The sequence below is a fragment of the Gopherus evgoodei genome, chromosome 4, assembly GCF_007399415.2.
Source record: "Gopherus evgoodei ecotype Sinaloan lineage chromosome 4, rGopEvg1_v1.p, whole genome shotgun sequence".
Lineage (NCBI taxonomy): Eukaryota > Metazoa > Chordata > Testudines > Testudinidae > Gopherus > Gopherus evgoodei.
In genome coordinates, this window is record NC_044325.1 from 63,553,577 (window position 1) to 63,573,319 (window position 19,743).

The window sequence follows — 19,743 nt, forward strand, 5'->3', positions numbered from 1 at the left end:
TTTAATTATTCCTAACATCCTGTTTGTTTTGACTGCCACTGCACGGATGTCTTCAGAGAACTATCCATGATGACTCTAAGATCTCTTTCCTGATTAGTTGTAGCTAAATTAGCCCTCATCATATTGTATGTATAGTTGGGGTTATTTTTTCCAATGTGCATTACTTTACATTTATCCATAGTAAATTTCATTTGTCATTTTGTTGCCCCCCAATCATTTAGTTTTGTGAGATCTTTTTGAAGATCTTCACAGTCTGCTTTGGTCTTAACTATCTTGAGTAGTTTAGTATCATCTGCAAACTTTGCCACCTCACTGTTTACCCCTTTTTCCAGATAATTTATGAATAAGTTAAATAGGATTGGTCCTAGGACTGACCCTTGGGGAACACACTGAAAATTCTGACCCTCTCCATTCTGAAAATTTACCAGTTATTCCTACCCTTTGTTCCCTGTCTTTTAACCAGCTCTCAATCCAGGAAAGAATCTTCCCTCTTATCCCATGACAACTTGATTTACGTAAGAGCCTTTGGTGAGGGACCTTGTCAAAGGCTTTCTGGAAATCTAAGTACACTATGTCCACTGGATCCCCTTTGTCCACGTTTGTTGACCCCTTCAAAGAACTTTAATAGATTAGTAAGACATGATTTCCCTTTACAGAACCCATGTTGACTTTTCCCAAACAATTTATGTTCTTTTGTGTGTCTGACAATTTTATTCTTTACTATTGTTTCAACTAATTTGACCAGTACTGATGTTAGACTTACCGGTCTGTAATTGCCAAGATCACCTCTAGAGCCCCTTTTAAATATCGGCGTTACATTAGCTATCTTCCAGTCATTGGATACAGAAGCTGATTTAAAGGACAGGTTAAAAAACAGTTAATAAATGTGAAATTGCATAACTGAGTTCTTTCAGAACTCTTGGGTGAATGCCATCTGGTCCCGGTGACTTGTTACTGTTAAGTTTATCAATTAATTCCAAAAACCTCCTCTAATGACACTTCAATCTGTGACAATTCCTCAGATTTGTCACCCAATCCTACTCCTATTTAATAGGAGTTTTGCTATCAGTTTTGAGCGGAAGCATGACTGGGGCCCAATTGCACATACATTCAAATACCATCCATCCAGAATGGATGCTCAGAGTAGAATGGAGAAAGGGGCAGTTAATTAGGTGCTCATTAATCTCACTTCACCAGCTCAATTGGCAGTTTCCAATTTTAATTGTATTCTCATGTCTATTTAGAAACAAGTAGACATCATCTGAACTAAAATATTCTCTTGGTGGGTCCATGCCTTCAAAACCTAAATAATTCTAAAGTCTTCTCTTCTAGAATTTGTCATAACATTTAACTTTTGGAGATTTGCTGAAGACTTACACTTCTGCCCAGACTCTGCCTTCATGGCAGCGTGTGGACAGCAGCTTCAGTGCTCCTGCCTTTTATCTGCCTAGGGCTTTTTGTTTGTTTTTTGTTAAACTAATTTTTGACAGCAGCAGTGAGTAGTGTTCTCCCTCCCAATCCCCGTCCTCTCCCTGGGCCAGTTTTTACACCGATATTAGAACCCACCCAGAACCTCCACTGCAGTGCCTCCCTGCTAGCTCCTCAGCACCTTTTAGGAATGAGAAAGCAGCCTAAAAAAAGGCACAATATGATATCCAAACAGTGCTCCAGCTGTGATCTGGGACAGTCCCCCTCAGGAGTTGCCCTGAGTCAATCAGGCATGAGGAGCCTACCCACCACAGCAGCTGCAACAAACATGGGAACAATGGACCAGGTGTCTTTGGGCAGGATGAAGAGGACCGCAATCACCTGACTTAGGGGTAAGGCCCACGGGACGCCTGGAGAACAGGGAAGTGAGAGACTTACAAGATCAAAATTCCCCCTACCCCCCAATCTTAAAATGGGTCCTGAGTAGCCTGGAAAAAGCAGCAGGGCTCAAACTGCCACCTGCTTCCCAATTTGGTCAGGACTCTGGAAGCATTTCCCCTCCCTGAGGGAATGCAACCCAGCAGGCGAGGAATCAAAAATCTGGAGAGGGGACTTCAGGCCCTTGGGAAAGCTAGCTGCAAAATGCCTCACTAAAGCTGTGATGGAGCTGGTACATACTCTAAGCAAATAAAAAAGCAAATGCTAAAAAGGAGAAGAAAAAGCTTAAAAGATCTAGAAGTCTTCCGATTCCTCCTCCACAGAGGATGGTGAATTGTCAGGCTCTGATTCCTATCAGGACCAGGGAAAACTCAGCCAAGGTCCACCCTCCCTGAGAAATGTCCCCCTAATACGTATGTATAAGTGGTTAAGAAAGGCAATCAGACCTCATTTTCTATTAGATGGTGTGTAATTAGCTTAAATGTTTGGTTTTGTAATCCCACTCTACAGCAAATCAGACATGATATTATATAACACGTAATAAAGTGTTTAATGCCCACACATAGATAGCTGCCAGCTAAAATAGAAATTTTTTTAAAAGGTATGAGGAAGCCCAGTTAGATTCCTGGGAGAAATTGCTGTGCATAGAACAAGGTGAGTTGTGTTGTCTTCTGGAAAAAAAGTGTTAGAGGAGAAAAAAAAAACAAACAAAAAACTCCCAACTTTCTGTTATTTGGAACTGACTGGAAAAAATATTAGTGGTTAGCTTGACACTGCCCCCCAGCCCAAAGTGTCATTTTGATTATACTTTGAATTTGTTATCTAGCAGAATGAGGTGGAAAGCATTTGTGCCAAACTGTCAATTTTGCCACGTGGTTCCTCTCTTTCTGCAGCAAGTGCTTCATAAAGATAATGAACAGCCTCTGCAACTCCTAAACTTTACATCAGGTAGGCAAGGTTTAGATGAGTGCAGAAAAAACATTGAACTTTCATAATTAAGGAATCTGAAAGCATCCACTTGGATTAAAAGATTAGCATTTTTGGTGAGTGAAGAAAATCCAGTTTGTGTTCCAAGTTTAAGATTTTACCACTTGGTCTCTTACGGCAGTGATACATTTCTTTAACATAAATTCTTATTTCTGAAGAACATCTCTGAAAGCAGATGCATTGGTCCCATGATGTTAATCTCCTACATGTATGCTGATGAGTATTAGTGGCTTTAGTCATCAAGATAAAACCAGCAACTAGCCAGATGAACTTGCAGAGAGACAACAGGAGTGGGCTCTGGGCATCGCTGATGTTTTCAGAGGGAGGTGAGGAGGGTCTGAGCAGAACTCTTGCCTTTGGTATTATGGTTTCTTTGTAACTGCCCTTCCTTATGATCTAATGTCACTCCCCACTTCAAGCCATAGGTTTAATGGAAAATAAGAATGCCTCACTGTCTTCAGTACAGCAGGCAACTAGAACCAATGGAAAATAAAACAAGCACAATGGCTTTACCCTGTACCTTGTTGAAGCCTCTGTGCAAATGTCAGGCCTGTATTTTATCAGCTATGCCAATGTCCAATGTGTGACCTCAGACTGTTAATATTGTTTAAGTAGTAAAAGTGAAAGTGGGTTGCCATGCCCACTCTGAATTCTCAACTAAAGAAACCTTTGCTGAAAAAGCCATGAGCAATCAAAGAGCTCAGCATAAGGAAAGACTGACACTCTCTGCTCTGCCTATTAGCAATGGTTGTCACTAACTATAAAGAAATATAGGCATAGCTAAGGGTGGCTGTTGATTCCCTGCCTTCATGACACACTAGAACCATGCCTGTGACATTTTATTAAATAGAGCACAGGATCCCATCACATCTTGAACTTCACATGTTTATGTCCTTTCCCGGTAGAAGTTGAGCAATAAATACTTCTTGGGAAGTGTAGGTGGATGAATGAAAATCAAAGGCATAGAGGAAAACTAAAATCAAATCAAGTTGATGGCTGCTGCACTGAACAGGTCAAGTGCTTGATTCATTAGACTATATCTGGTGCAACAGGCAGGCAGATGAACAGAATTAGAGTTTAATCCTGTGAGTCTCTGCCAAGATTTAACTCCTCAGGGAAGTGCTGTTGAAACTGCAGTTTGGTTTGTTCTTTGTAAGATCTGTGGTTTGCTCAAGAAGCCCAATCCAAGGTTGTCCGGATTGTGAAATCTTTTAGTCTGGAATTTGTTCTGTTCAGACCACAGTTATCAGAGGACTGGGCTCTTAAAAAAATACTTATTCTTCTGAGATTCCTTGCATCTCCTCCATCTCCCTCTTGATTTTTTCATCCTGAGACAGCAAAGAAAGAAATGATAAACATCACAATGGGCAGTGGGTTTAATCCAGTCCCATTTACCAAATTAAAAGGTTACTCACTTGGTTTCATTTTCTTATTCAACTATTTTGTTTTTTTAAGAACAAACTTCTCATATCCCTCCTCCTACCTTATACGCGTCTTTATAGTTGTTTTTAAAAAATTCTATTCAGGTTTTCCAAGCAGTAAGAGGAAGTCTTCCTTCTTATTTCTTTTTCACTTCTGAAAGCACAGAATTGTGAACCAGGAACTCTGGGGTTCTAACCTTGGCTTTCATGCAGACCCCTTGTTGAACTGGGCAAGCCACTTCACCTCTTTGCCTCTGTTTTTTCCATCAGTATGATCAAGTTACCTATCTACTTTATGGGACGAAGAGGATGAATGTGTGCAATTACATTAAAAATGAAAGCCACTATATAAATATTATTTGGACCACCTTACTAGACCTTTGTTTTCCTGTTTATGGGATGCTGCTCTTTTCTTTATGCCATCTCAGAAAAGGGAAATAAATGCTCACAAGTCCTTGATTTAGTGTCTTTCCTGAACCCTCCCTGCTTTTCTTAAGTTTTATTCCTCCAATATACTGCTTATTCTTTTGGAATATCTCCTGTTTCCAGTTAACTAATATTTCATCCTAGTTCTGTCAAGAGGAACTTGAGCAGAAGAAGCTACTCATTTGGCAGAATATGGCCATTTCCTGTTCACATTCTGGAATTCACCAGTTTGATACCCTGGTTTCCTTCAGTTTGGCAACATTTAGCAGCTAAGTACCTTCATGCAGTAATGGATAATGCTCTAGAGGTGGCAGCACTGTCAAATCAGCAAGTTGGAGATGGTTGGCTGAGACTCCCTGCCTACCTGCGGCCTGAACCCCAGCTGAATAATGTGGCTACAGCAACACAGTCTAATGACAGATTTTAAAATACTGTGTGTCATAACAAAAGTTACATATTTCTATAATGCTGCCTTACATGTCAGTGGTTATTCAGTAATACAGAGAATGAAGGAGTAAGATCTGGCTGACTTGTCTAGATTACTTTACTTGCATTTTTTATAATTATGATGTAAACAACATCTGATTACAAGTAATTTGGGGGGTTTCTGATCAGCCCTTGACTAACAGTCATAAATTGGCAATACCCTCCCATAACTGTATTTCACCACACAGTAGGCAAGGTGAACTTGCTGTCAAGCCAGTGTAAGGGAGGATATTAGCCTACCAGTTCAGTTTCATCTGTTGTCTCAAATGCATGGCAATCAAGTGATACTGGAATTATGGCTATAATGAGAAAGCTATATAAAAAGGCACCATGTTATTCAGATCTACTTTTTTGTTGTTGTTGTAGTATTCAGTCATATCTACTTTAATGACAAAAATACATTTTTACAGCTGCTAGCACCGCAAAGTCAACGGAGACAGCTATATTGTTTGTGTATCATCAAAACAATTATAGCAAGATCCTCCAAATGGAATGTATCATTTCCCAACATAAAGAGAAAAAAAATCTCTGTTTAATTTTTGAATTCCAAGTTGAATTAGCAGTAGTTCGACCAACAGGTTTTGGACCTTTTTTTTTTTTTGCATGTTTTTTAAACTTGTAACCTGGAAAGATTCATATGGAAAATGGAGCCCCACCATGCCATTCTCACATAGTCCTTTTTTCAGAGACTAGCCACATTTGACAGAGAAGGTTGAGACACAATCAAAGTTATAAAGACCTGAAATTTTTTTACATATATATATTTATATTATATATTATATAAGTAAATACAGTGTGATATATTTCTCCTACCATGCCATATGCTAAAATTTAAAAAGATACAGATGTCTTCCCATGTCTGAGGTATTTAACATATTCCATATGTCAGACAATATTAATAGTCATGGAAGCTTATCTAAAGTTACTAAGTTGTATTTCCACCTTTTTTTGCCAACTGCTCTTTCTGGTAGTTTTTAGTTTGCTAAAGCTACTAGGACAGCCATACATGGATACAGTATCAACCACTCAGTGGCTTTCATTATGTTACTTGATCACTTGGGGAATTCTGAAACTATGTGCAATGAAAAGGCAAGTGTCTGTGCTAAGGAACAGACAACTATAAAGTGATAAGATAGAACATCTTTGAAGGTGAAGACAAAATGAGCGAGCTCAGAGACCTCTCTCCCAACTCTCCAAATCAGCGTTGAGGTATACACACGCACAAGGAACTTTTGCTGTATCTTTCTGTGAACTTCAGTCTCCAGGGCTCTCAACCCTTCAACTCTTACCAGCAGGAAATTCACAAAAGCATACAATCTAAAGAGAAAGTTCACTAGTGGACTACAGTGTGTGAAGTTTTAGCATAGATTAAAGTTTGCCATACACTTAAATAAGAAGTGCTCAAAGATAGGGTTTGAGGAAGTTTATGTCTAAGCCTGCTTAAACATAATTCTTATTTTATAGTATTACAAACCACCTACAAATTTTTAATAAGTACTACCACCCAAATTGTTAGTTTAAATGCTGATTTTAATGGGGGTCCATCATAACATTTTGAAGGGCTTATGCAATAAATATTCAAAACAATATTTCCATATAAACACTTGGCCATTACATTACCTGATTTGGATCTCTCATAAAATTGCCCAGTGACTAATTTTACCAAATTACCAATTTCACAGATGGATAGAACATTTATTCAATATCACTCATCTGATCCCAGAGGTCAAATGCATATAAAAGTCTATAGATGTATCTAAAATTAAGTTTTAAAGGGTTTTTTGTTACATAATCATATTGGAGTGTCAGCGACATAAACAGCAGAAATTGCTACCTCATTTGTGATAACTGGCAGCTCGGAAGCCAGATGCATCCAGTGAACAGCTGCAGAGCTATTCCCCAGGTCTCTGTAGCACTGTAAAGAAAAATGGCAATAGCGAGAAGTGTCAAGAAACAGGAAAACAGATGTCACTCAGCAACTCAGAGGGACTGGAGAAGCCAGCTTGTAATTGATTAAAAGGGCTCTTCACATCTCCTAAACACCTACATTCAGCAATTCAGCTCTGCCGTCTTTCCTGTAGACCTCTTTGTACAAAGCACTATAAACGATACCATGTCACAAAATAATTAATTTATTTTTGATAGGTGGTTTTACAGTCCCTTATTCCTCCCCCAATAGAGGCACCATTTCCCTGACCTTGTTCTTATCTAGAAATATACCATCTATTTTTCTCACTGTTCTCACTATTCCTTGAGTCACCTAGATAGCTAGTGTGCAGTATGGACTCCCATACCTACAGAGTAAGTGTGTCATTTTATCACATGCCTTCGTCTTCAACAGCCTGGAAACAAGAGTAAAGCTCTGACACCTACTGTCAAACCTGACAGACTTCAAATTAGACAGACTTTCTAAATCTCCTTCCCCCACCTTCAACAGCACCAAAAACAGTTACCCCATTGTCATAAGCAGGCCCAAGTTATTCTTAAGATGAACTCTAACCCCATCTGAGCAAGTGGGACAACTGTTTCCAATGCTGACTGCAAGAGAAGCCATATTCTAGACCCTCTGTATTATGTAGCAAGCTGGAATTAAATTCTGTAGCAGAGTCCTCGAGGTTCTGTAGTGCTCTAGATTAGTTTACAACATATTCTGGAGAAGCTTCAGGTAATTTTAATAAAAATTTCAAATTTTTAATAGGTGACTAATGCAATTAGTATACAATTCCTTCTGATTTTAGTTCTCAATTAAATTCAGTTATTTTTACACTGCTCCATAATTTTCATTTTTCTCATGCTACATATTTATGCCCATAACTCTTAACTGCCTTGTAGAAATTGTCATGGAGGAAAGCTGGAGGCTTTGGCAGCTGAATAGCGACATTTGAACTTCTAGTTCCCAGAGAGTAATGGGAGGCAGTTTGAGATTGTGGGAGATGCATGTTATCTAAAGAGATTGTTGCTACACGGGATCAGCAGTGAAAGGTAGAAATGCTGATGTTTGTAATTAATTTCAAGAGCTGATGCTCCATTGGGATTGATGGGTCAGTTCACACCTCTCAGAGCTACTGTTTCAGGCTCTGAAACTTAATGGCATCTTTAAATATTTTTAAATAGTTAAGGTAAAAATATTTTTAATGGCATCTTTAAATATTTTTAAATAGTTAAGTTAAAAATTTTTTTTTTAAAGCTTGGACTCAGGAACATAAACTGTCAATGAATAGATTCTAGGGTGACCAGACAGCAAACATGAAAAATTGGGACGGGGGTCGGGGGTAATAGGAGCCTATATAAGAAAAAGACCCAAAAATCGGAACTGTCCCTATAAAAATCAGGACATTTGGTCACCCTAATAGATTCTGCTACATAGTTATGAATTCAGGAAGTATTATGTTCGATACTTGTCCAAAATGCTCCAGTTCTCAGCATTAGGTCCAGAGTCTCAGAAAGCAACTGCACAGCAGGTTTCTTTTCCTCTTCTGCATTTTGATCCCTTAGTTAAATTCTACTTCATTCAAAGTAATTAAATATCAAGTGAATTTAGAAATACCATGATCAGACATTCAACTCAAGAAGACATTGTGGGATTTGGGGAAAAAGACAAAGCACATTGGGACCCCTACCAAATTATCTGGCAGGTTGTGTCTTCAGAATATTCCATCTTCTAAAACTCAAGCACTTCTGTCAGAAACATCATGTGTGTTTTACTAGGATAACAGTTAATCTAGTCATTATGGGGAGGTGTGACAAAGTGGGAATTTTCTGTAATATTTTTATGAATCCTATGTGTGCCACAGTTTCCTCCTATACTTTGCACAGCTACCCAGTGGTGGTGGGGGAAAAGGATTAAATTTGTTCTCAGGGCAGATTACGAGACATGGGGGCGGGAGGGAATGTCTGTGTGGTTTGAGCAGACTGCATGGGTCATTAAAAGGACTGGCCTAGGCCTACCCATATCAGTAGACAATTCAACAGAACAATGGAAAACTCCAATCACCATAACACTGGCACCTAACCACCAACAACCTAGAGGGAGGAGGATTTCCCTGCCCCTCAGCAGGGAAGCTGAGCAGAGACCCCAGCTTGGGAACAAAGGACAGATGTGTCAGGTGAGAGAAGAGAGAGCTGGTTTCTGGGAGAGGTTGGGACTGACTAAGGAAGGCCAAGGAGACAGAACCTGAAAATGGAGTTCAATGCAACTTGGCTGGTGAATTGCTCCAGCTTGACTAGAATGAACTATGTTTTAATCTTTCTCTGTGCTACCTTAAGGATATCCAATGCTGAGTTCCAATTCACTGCTTGGGTGTCACTGAGGCGCATTCATCCCTGAAGATTGTACAAGTCTCTACCAGGTGTTTATCTTGGGCCTGGTCTACACTACAGAGTTAGGCTGAGGTAAGGCAGCTTACGTCGACCTATGTCAGCATCTACACTACAGCCTTGCTCCACCAATATAAGTGCCCCACTACATCAACATAACTCCACCTCCACAAAAGGCATCTGGCTTATGCCGGTGTAGTTAGGGTCATACAGTGTCTGTGTAGGCACTCCATTACTTACATCAGCTGTTGGCTGTTATTCTTGTCAATTTCATGGCTCCATGGCCGTGACATTGACAAGGAACGCTGGTAGGTTCCCTTCTGTGTAACACCCATCCCCTCCCCCACCAGACTCACAGCTGTGCTGTCACTCTGGAGTGGGTGGGGGGCTCTCAACTCCCTGCAGAGCTAATTAGCTGGTGCCCAGGTTGGGCTCCCAGCGCGTTCCCTCCCCCACCTCCATGGGGAGCTGAGAAACTCAGCAGCAGCCAGGCTCCTGGCAGGGAGCTATAGGGGGAGCCAAGAGCCCAAGATATCAGCCCCCACATTTCCCCTCAAGTTGCTGGAAGTGCTCCTGGTGAGGACGTGCACCACCGACAGAAGAGGGGTGGTGTCGACACTAAAAGTGCAGTAATTACTGTGGTGGCTGTAAGTCGACCTATTTTGTAGTGTAGACATGCCCTCGCAGTTGGATTCACTGAACAGAGCTCACCGTGTGAAGCAGAAGTTCTGGAAGCCAGAGGCTCAATCTAGGAAGCAGTGAGGTTGCAGAGCCTATCCTGAAGGAAAAGTGGGACTCCTTGAGATCTGGCACACTGGAGGGTTTCCTCCAAGAGACTATTTAAAAGCTGGGGCATACTACAGATCCTGTGGATCTGTGATGGGAGGTTACAATTTAACCACATTAAAGCCCTAAATGAGAAATTTTCCTGTAACTCTTAAAATGTTAGCTGAATAATTAAGGTAAAAGCATAAGATTTTCCAATTATGGGACTGTGCAAAAGTTGCTGCCTCCTTCTATTAAGCATGGAAGTAGTAGTATGGTGGTGGTTATTATTCTTAAAAGGGGCATGCGGAAAAGATGAGGATTTTGAATATGTACAGATACAGGCTTGGTGTGGCAGCAAATGGGAAAAAATACCTACAAGGATTTTCACTTTAGTAAATATTAAAAGGATTTGGAAACTGAAGGTGATGCTCATTTGTGGGTGGAAAATTTAATCTAACGGGATACATAATAATTTCCATTCCTACACAGGCACATATAGCCAGACATGGTATGTCAAAGGCAGAACTGTTTAACTGTTTAACACCTATTAACACCTTCCTGGTTTGAGATCACTTTCTATGTTTCATAAAATAGACTTTTCTTGTCAAATAAACTCTTCACCTAATTTCAAATGCTAATAAATTCCAGTCTGGGAAACGAATCTTAAACTTGCATGCTACCCAGATAAAATTTACATTCTTTGGGAACTGGGAATACAGTGATTTCACAGAAAATGACTACAGCTACACTTTGCTATGCCCACTCTGGCTGCTGTTACTAAAGCTGTTTGGGCTTTAAATATTTCCTAGACTCCAACAGGAGGCCAAAGGAACTAAGCATCAGTTTTAGCATTTAAAAGAGTCAAAAACAGTTATTTCCCTCAACACAAACAACAACAAAAAAATCAGCAGATCCTCTCTGCTTCAGGCCAGCACATTTATGGTCTGTTTAATCACTACCATCCGTGCTGGCAAAAGGAGGGTCAAACTGGGTATTTCACTCTTTCCCTGACACTCTCCATGCACATAGCTTAAATGTGAGGATCAGTAAACAGATGCGGCTCAGAAGTTAACAGCATTAATTTTTAACAGAAAAAATTCTGAGTAAAGTATCCGGGGTGCCCTTTGGAAGATCTATAAAGGCAAAATAACCAAAGAAAGAGGAGCTTAGAGTTCCATAGCCTCCTGCCCCAGATGAATGGCTATCTCCTTGCCCATTTGTAAAAAAACCCCACACAATATTAACTTATAAGTGACTATATTTATATACAACACTTTGCATTTCTACAGCATCTGTCATCCATGGACCTCCAAATGCTTTACATAACCGCCTTGCCATACAATCATATAGACTGAAGAGAACAAAATTAACTGCTCTAGTGTAATAAATGACTGGTTACCTTAGAAATATAAACCCTTCCTGCTTTGGAAAATCCTGGGCTCAGCTCTTCAGCCTACAAAGGAAGTGGGGGGAAGAGGAGGGGAAGAGAGAGAAGGATTCAAATAGGATATCAGAAAGACCCAATTTGAACAGTTTTTTATTACAACTCAAACAGAAATGTTGCCTTTACGATATGGGGCTGACTTACACACAGTTTGTGCATCAATTTAGCTTATCTGTTTAGAAACAGATGGAGTTAAATTGGTGCAATCCCCCCAAGAGTACTTTATATCAATTTAGCTTAATTAGGAACAGATCACCCCTCAGAATTCTACAAAGTGTCTGAGATTTAATGAGCAACATTTAGGTCCTACTCTAATATTACACACTAAAAAACTACATTAAAAAGAACAATAAGGTTGCAGAAGTCATATGCTCAAAAGTTAGGAAATGCCAAAATTAAGATTGCCTGTGGAGGCCTACTTCATCCCCCTTGCGCTTAAGCATTACAAGATAAAAATTCAGTTTTTTGACTCCTCATCAGATCTGTCTCCTCCTCCCTCATGGGTCCCAATCTCCCACTCCCACTCATGGGTCCCAATCTCTCTCTCACTTTTTCCCTCTATCCTGCCAGCTTCCAGTTCCAGTCTCCATCCCCCAGGCTCGTGGTTCCAAACTATTTATCACTCAGCTCACCAGTTCAAGCCCCTGTCCCTTCTTCATTCAAATGAAGCAGCTTCCTCCTCCATGCCACTTAAGCTGGGGAGTGAGGAGGGGGACAATGGATGATAATGAAAGCACAAAAGAGGCAGTCTGCCTTGCTCAGTTTTGGTAGCTGGACCCAGAACTGACCCAGCCTGTAGCAGCCCAGATCTGCAATTGCAGGAAGTCCTGCTCAGCCCCAAACTGGAACAACCTCAGGGTAGTGGATGGAGTCTTAAGTTTTTAGCTATGAAGCTTCAGTAAGTCTGAGCCTGTGCAAAATTGTGATTTTTTAAAAGGCTTAGAACATAAATTTGGACAGATTTTTAAAGGGATGGCAAAAGGCCACCCCTTGCCGAATTGCAATTACCTGTTCCAAAACATGGCGGTGTGATAGCTTGTCAAACACAAATCAGATTTTTTTTTAAATGGGCAAATACATTTTTCCCCTAGTCTTGTTCTCAGAAATTAGTGGACCATATTTGGATGACTTTTTTTTTTTTTTTTAAATTCATCCTGAGGCAGACACCCAGCATGAAAAATTTGAGCCTGAAAAGACACAGTCCAGCAGAGTTATAAACAATTGAAAAACAGGATCTTATACACCTCTAGCCCGATATAACATGACCCAATAAAACACGAATTCTGATATAACACAGTAAAGCAGCGTTCCGGGGAGAGGGGACCGGGGGGGCAGGCTGCGTGCTCCAGCAGATCAAAGCAAGTTTGATATAATGCGGTTTCACTTATAACACGGTAAGATTTTTTGGCTCCCAAGAACAGCATTATATTAGAGTAGAGGTGTAATAGGAAGTGTTGGGCAACCTTAATAGGCAGTGCTGCCAGCCCCACCTATAAACTGTAGAGTAACAGGTGCATGCATTTCTGTAACATACTTTTTTAGTGTATTCAAAAGCACTCTATACCAGCAGAGTCCAGATTAGGATAGTATGTTTAACTGATTCATATCAACAGTCTCCAGCAACAGTTAAGTATTAGAGCTATAAATTTAAGAGAGTTTCCTTGCCCCCCAGATTTCAGTACCTTTAAAAGGTTCTGCAGTGCATCATGGACAGTGGCTGTAGGGGGTGCTTCATACAAGGCAGAAGCAGTCTTTCTTTCAAGCCATCCCAGATGAGCGATCTGCACAGAAATAGTAACATGACACTATCAGCAAGGAAGTCAGTAGCCAGCAAGCATCCCTAGGAATTCACATAGCATATGCAAAGCATACAGGGACACTTTCATATCCACAATATCTGCTGCAATATCAAAGTCACATCAAAACCTTTTTGCTAACATCAGCTGACTCTGCCCAGGTACACAAATCAATCCATCTGCAAAACTTGCATTTCTTCCCCCCCGGCTTCTACCACCATTTTACAGTTTTGGACGATTAACAGTGATACAAATATGGCTCAGAATAAAAGTTGTCCCCATAACTGGATTTCTATGGCTAAGAAGCTCTCTGGACTGTTTAAAATCTGATCATCACCTTATAATAACCACATTTTTTTCTGGTGACTCACCTGCACACCAAAGCAGACCCATGTACTCCCCCTCCAAAAAGAAAAAAATGGGGGGATTAAGTCTTGTACCTGAGTATGCCTTTACCATACACACAGACCTCGAGAGGCAAGCTTAAGTCTTTCCACCACCAAACACCCTCTGAAAAGCAGGCAGCAGTACCGTTATAGTACTTACTCCCTGAAATCTCATTGTCCTGCTCCCAACTCTCTTATCCACCTGAAATAAGCCTACAGCAGCCATACAACTCTTTACTATAATTCCAAGGAACAAGGAATTGCTATTTCAGAAAACATCTCAGAACATCTTCCCCACTATAAGACACTCACAATATGCAGTGATCAAGACTATTAAGGGAATGTTGTGGAGGGTGAAAAATGTTTTTGCAACTCCAGCAGAAGAGGTAATTAACTTGGTGCCAAAGGATCAAAATCTTTGTAACCAAAGCTTCTGTCCTAAATGCACAGGCAGCGAGACAGACTAGAGCTAAATGACATAGGACCTGGGTTAGACAAGAAGAAGGACAATGAGACAGGATGCTCAGATAAATAGACAGAAAGGAGCCTCGTTTGAAATACTGACAGTACAGACAGCGGGTAGTGGGATCAAGCCTTCAGATGGGGACAGAACAAGGAGTAGTATGAGTGTGAATGTCAGTACAGGCAGAGTAAGGGACTTAGAGCAGAGTGTCCTTCTGGATATCAAAAATCAAACTAGGTTAGCCACACTTCAGCAGCTCATTTGCAGTAAGTACGCCATTATCTCAGCTAGAATTGCCAATGTGCTTTCACTTTTAATAGCAAAGTATTTCCAACTCATAAAATGAAGGATTGGATGGTCACAACAAACTCTTATTTCTTTTCATAGATACTAAAACTGAATGATAGTATCTGACTCCAAGCTTTGCCTTCTTGAGAATTATAAAGCAACCAATATGCATCTAATACTTGCAACACTTTCTAGCAGAGGTAGAGGAAACACATGCACAGATGTACTGTATGCAGGAGCCTTGGCCAGCCCCAGAATATCCTTGCTCACATCTATGTGTGCTTAAGAGATTGGAGGTGGTTTGTTTTTACTGGAGTAAAGCATGGGAAAAAGGAAGAACATGAGCTAGTCTGCAATCAGTGCTTTACTTGGACTATTTTCTCTTCCACTTCCCAGGGCCCCTGCAATGATTAAAGAGCTGATTCAGGGGCAGGAAACTCTCCAAAATTCTGATTTTTTTCAGTGTGAAAGCACTATTTTTAGCAAAGTGATTGTGTTTATCTGCCAACTGGCAGAGATAGAGAGGAAAAAGAGGGGAGCAGAATTATGTAATCATTACCACCAAAGCTTAGAGGCAAGAAAGTCAGTAGCTTTCACTCAACATTAATGGTAAGAAAGAAGAGGTACAGCAAATACTTTAAAAGCTCTTTACTGATGCAAAGGACAAGTACTCTAACAGCAGGAACAACTGGCCTTGCCAAAGTGAGCCAGCCACCATTCCCCAAGCTCTATTTTAAAAAGTAATCTAGCCAATTGCATTCTAATATCATGGATCCTACTCCCCACTTTTGATCACTAGTCTTGGACCAGTGCATGGAAAAGGTCTACTTACTCCTGGAGGAATTCTGCACCACTGCGTGTGTGCAGAATTTATATTCATGCAGATTTCTTTGCTTTCCATAAGAAAAATGACTTTGATGGGGAAGCAAAGGGAAGCCTTGAAAGCGGTCACACACTCCGCCCCCCCGACCCCCCCCCCCCCCGGCAGCACAGGCGTGTCATTTTGGGAGCCTGGAGCAGCTGGCAGAGGTGTAAATCACTGCAGCAGTAGCAGCTGGGGGGAGGTGGGGGGGGAAGAGAAGGGGAAGTAAAGTACATCCTGCTACCCAGACCCCCACGTTGAGCCTCAGCAAGCCTCATCCTTGCATCTGGAGTCCCCATGCACCCAAACCCCCACCTCAGCAAGCCTCACCCTTGCATCTAGAGCCCCCATGCACCCAGAAACCCCACTGAGCTGCAGCCCCCAAACCCAGACCTTTCCAGCCTCACTCCAGCCGGTGGCTCCTATCCTGCGCCAGGCTCAGTTGCTAGTCCTGACTGGGCTGGGAGAGGATGAGGAGCGTACTTTCTCTGCATGGGAGCGGCCAGGGCTGGGTCAGGCCCACTCCCAGAACCCTCCATGAATCTGCACCCCTCAGACCCTGCTTCCTGCCCCCATTGCTCCTCAGCAGCAGGAGGAGGGGTCAATATGCAGGGAGCTGCTCTCCCATCTCCCAACATGCAGATCCACACCCCTTGCAGACTACCCCCTGCATCCGGACCCGCTCCGACAAGCCCCAACCCCCTGCACCCAGACCACCCCCCACTGAGCCCCTTTGTACTCAAACCCCAACAATCCCAACCTCCATGCTCCTGGACTATCCCACTGCCCCCCACACCTGGATTCCACCCCACCCCCTGCTGAACCCCAACCAGCTGCACATGGACCCCCACCCCACCAAACCCCCCTCTCCTAGCTCCCCCCTCCACTGAGCCCCAACCACATTTGCCTGGACCCCCCTGCAGAGTCCCATTGCCACTGCACCTTGAACCCCCCCAACCAGCCCGTGTGTCCAGATTCCCCCCCCCCCCCCCGGTACTCTCTCGCTGAGCTGCCAGCACCCAGATTACCCCGCACAGAACCCTCTCACCCCACACTAAGCCCCTCCACACCTGGTGCGCCCAGAACAGGGTTGCTAATCCTGGTGAATTGCTTCACTTGCTACTCCTGAGGGGAATACTGCACCAAAAAAATAAAAATTCTGTGCACAATATTTTAAAATTCTGCAAATTTTGTCAATAAACAAATGTTGAGGCTCTAGCATGGCAGTGAGGAACACAGGAGGTTGGAGATCATCCTGCAGCCCTCCTCCCCCATTCTGGGACATGGACGTTTGGGGCAGGGACGCAGGGTCAGGCGCAGCCCCACTGCACAGTCTGTGTCTGGGGAGGTTGCAAGGGGATCTCCCACCTCCGTGCAGCCAGTGGCCTGTGTTCCCCACTGCCATGCTGGAGCATCCACATTTATTTATTGACAAATAAAATTTGCAAAATTTTAAATTATTGTGCGCAGAATTTTTTGGAGGGGCACAGAGTTCTCTCAGGTATATCTACTGGTCTTGAAAGCATTTGTACTCAACATTCCCTCCCACATGATTGTGGTAACTGAGCTCTCATGCACTCCTTGAAACTACTTTGATTTAGCAATTAAAAGCTTGGATTCCAAGTGGTAAGATAGTAGAAGGCATTGATTTATAGCGCTAGCAGTTGAGAGAAAGATTGCTTAAATCACAGGTATTCAAGTGGAAGAATAACTCAGATGGGAATCTGCATGACAAATTCTATGGTTAAGTACGTTGTGCCCTGGCAGGCCTTAAACATTAATGCATTATCTCATTTGCAAGCTGGGTTGCCAATCATATGAGAACATTCATTTATAGTCCTTGTAGTATGAAAGATTTCTGAACTTCAAGTATTTCACACTTGAGTTAGTGTTTTTTAAGCACTGTTCCAGGACTGAATATAGGAAGCCCTGGACTTCCCATAAGGATAATTTTCAATCTATATGTATAAACAGAGAGCTTAGGAAACTAGTCCATTTCTATGAGGGTGTATTAGGGTTTTCTAATGCAGTATGCAAATTCAACAATTGAATAGAATTCCCCTAAGACTTATGGCTATTGGATTGAATTCCCCATCATTTTCATGTAAATGCAAATTTTCATGCAAATTTCCAGAGAAGAAAAAGGTAATATGATTTAGAATATCCAGGAAATCAGGAGTACAGACTGAAGAAAGCTATTTACCTGGTAACACCACCTGCCCAGAAGATAGTAAGACTTGGGGTCATCTGGTTTCAGGGCAATTGCTTTATCAACATGTTCCTAAAGAAAACCAGAGCCAAGATACAGAATTAACTTATGATAAAATCATTGTAGTCCATAAACAGATGAGGGGTGTGTGTGGGGGGGGAGAATCAATGATGTAAGTGCCACTGCTCAATAAAAATCATGGTTGGAAAAGTTCTATTTTAAGCAAATATAATAAACTCAAAAAATGCTGTTTTCACAGCCTTCAAAAACTGAAGTTATGTATTTGTCTATCAGCATGGGCATCAACAGTGCAGGCCTCCTGTTCATTATTCTGCCAACATCTCCTAGTCTGAAAGCAGAGGAGCTGCTACCAAGGGTGAAAGGATATTTCTTTTTCCGTGCCCATTCAATCCTTAGCTTCTTTGCAAAGTGGTGGTGGTGTTGAGATTCTGCAGAGTAAAAACTGGACTGAAACAACTCACTCATTTCACACAGGCTAACTCTAAGACTGGACTGTTGTTGTTTTCTTCTACAATTCAGGCCACCTACCTTTTGAATCCCTCCATTGGATTCTTATAGTTTAGCACATAAAATTCTAAACCAATCTTCCTTGCTTCCCACGCTAGAAGCAAGCTCTGAATAACTTGCATATATGAAGCAGCTGCTCTTTACTCACCTTAAAAACATACGCAGCTTGAATACGCTTCTGAATACTTTCATGTTCCGAGAACTGGCCACAAAGAATAGCATACCTACATAGAAACAAGCCCACAACAGAAGAGTCACATACTGTCACAATTCCCAATAATGGTTTACGCTTCCTTCCAAAGATCTTAAAGGGCTTTACAAACATCAGTTAAGCCTCATAACTTTTCTTTAAAAAGGGGAAGTATGACACGTTTTCCAGATTGAGAAATAAAAGCATGAGAGAATCAGTGACTTGTCCAAGGTGTGCAAACAACTCAATAGCAGAACAGTGACTAGATCTCAGGAGTCCTGCCTTGAGTCCTCTTCTCAATCACCAGACAACATTTCCTCTATGCAAGAAAGAATAGCATACTTATTTTACAACATGCTCCCTCTTCCCTTGTCAACTAAATGGTGTCAAAATACTGGCACTAGGGTAACTGAAGAGTGAATAGCAACATTAACAGGTTATTAGGTGGATGACTATCCATGCACAAGCGAAGATATGGAGCTTGCTGGAGGAGGTATGGAATCCTACTTTGAGTAAAAAGATATTCTTAAAGTATGCCCACCTCCCTTAGTCCAAGAGCACCTCCACTCCTGGAAAACAAAGATAACAAGCATTTTCAATGATCCACGCTCAGGCTAGTGTAGTTAACAGCTAACATGAAGGCATTTAGTTTATGCCCCAAAACTGTCCAGTATAGAAGCTAGTAATTTTAGACTCCTCTTAGAAACAAAGTAACAAAAAAGATGGAAACAAGATTACAATGTCATTGGCAGCCATTTTTCAATAGCTAAAGTTCTATTCGCTCAACTATGCTGATAGATACTCTGCCCTCTCACCTTACTGTCCGAGTTCCTTGAACTAGCCTTGGTGCTGTTGACCCTGGCAGTTGTTCATAATGCTGCGTCATAAAAATCTTTTGAATCTCTGTTTAAAGTCATGACGAATTTAGGTCACAAAGCTTTGCTTCCCCTATTGCACCTGCCACTTCCAAATGCTTGAACTAACTTTTCAAGGTGCCAACTATGATGCAAAGTAAGTTCTGTCTTCTCTTCTGCTTCTTCCTTTTTCAAATTCCTTTCAGCCACTCCCAGCAACACACATCTGACTGATAGCACTTGTACATCTACTGCTAGTAACATCAATTCCCAACTAGGAGAGCATGCCAGGCTCCTTCAGTGTTAGTATAGGGATTAGTCAAGAGAAGGACTGCATATTCAGAATACAGGATTGTTCCCAAGATGATACAGTATCTGTTTTACAGAACCTGAGTGTAAGGCATGACCCAATTTTGTACTTTGAACATCATAATGATAAATGTATAAATTAG

General features: G+C 41.5%; 1 protein-coding gene across 2 annotated transcripts in view; it reads right to left on the reverse strand.

Moving 5' to 3' along the window:
• Window positions 1–993: 993 nt before the first annotated feature.
• The window catches only part of RMDN3 (regulator of microtubule dynamics 3), a 70,882-nt gene continuing 52,132 nt past the window's right edge, over window positions 994–19,743 (reverse strand). For both annotated transcript variants that reach the window (XM_030559485.1, XM_030559486.1), the window contains exons 8-13: window positions 18,396–18,471; window positions 17,714–17,791; window positions 13,398–13,496; window positions 11,671–11,724; window positions 7,021–7,101; window positions 994–4,181 (exon numbers count right to left, since the gene is read on the reverse strand). In XM_030559485.1, the coding sequence (XP_030415345.1) occupies window positions 4,128–4,181; window positions 7,021–7,101; window positions 11,671–11,724; window positions 13,398–13,496; window positions 17,714–17,791; window positions 18,396–18,471 (442 nt within the window). In that variant the 3' untranslated portion in view covers window positions 994–4,127. The remainder of the gene's footprint in view (window positions 4,182–7,020; window positions 7,102–11,670; window positions 11,725–13,397; window positions 13,497–17,713; window positions 17,792–18,395; window positions 18,472–19,743) is intronic.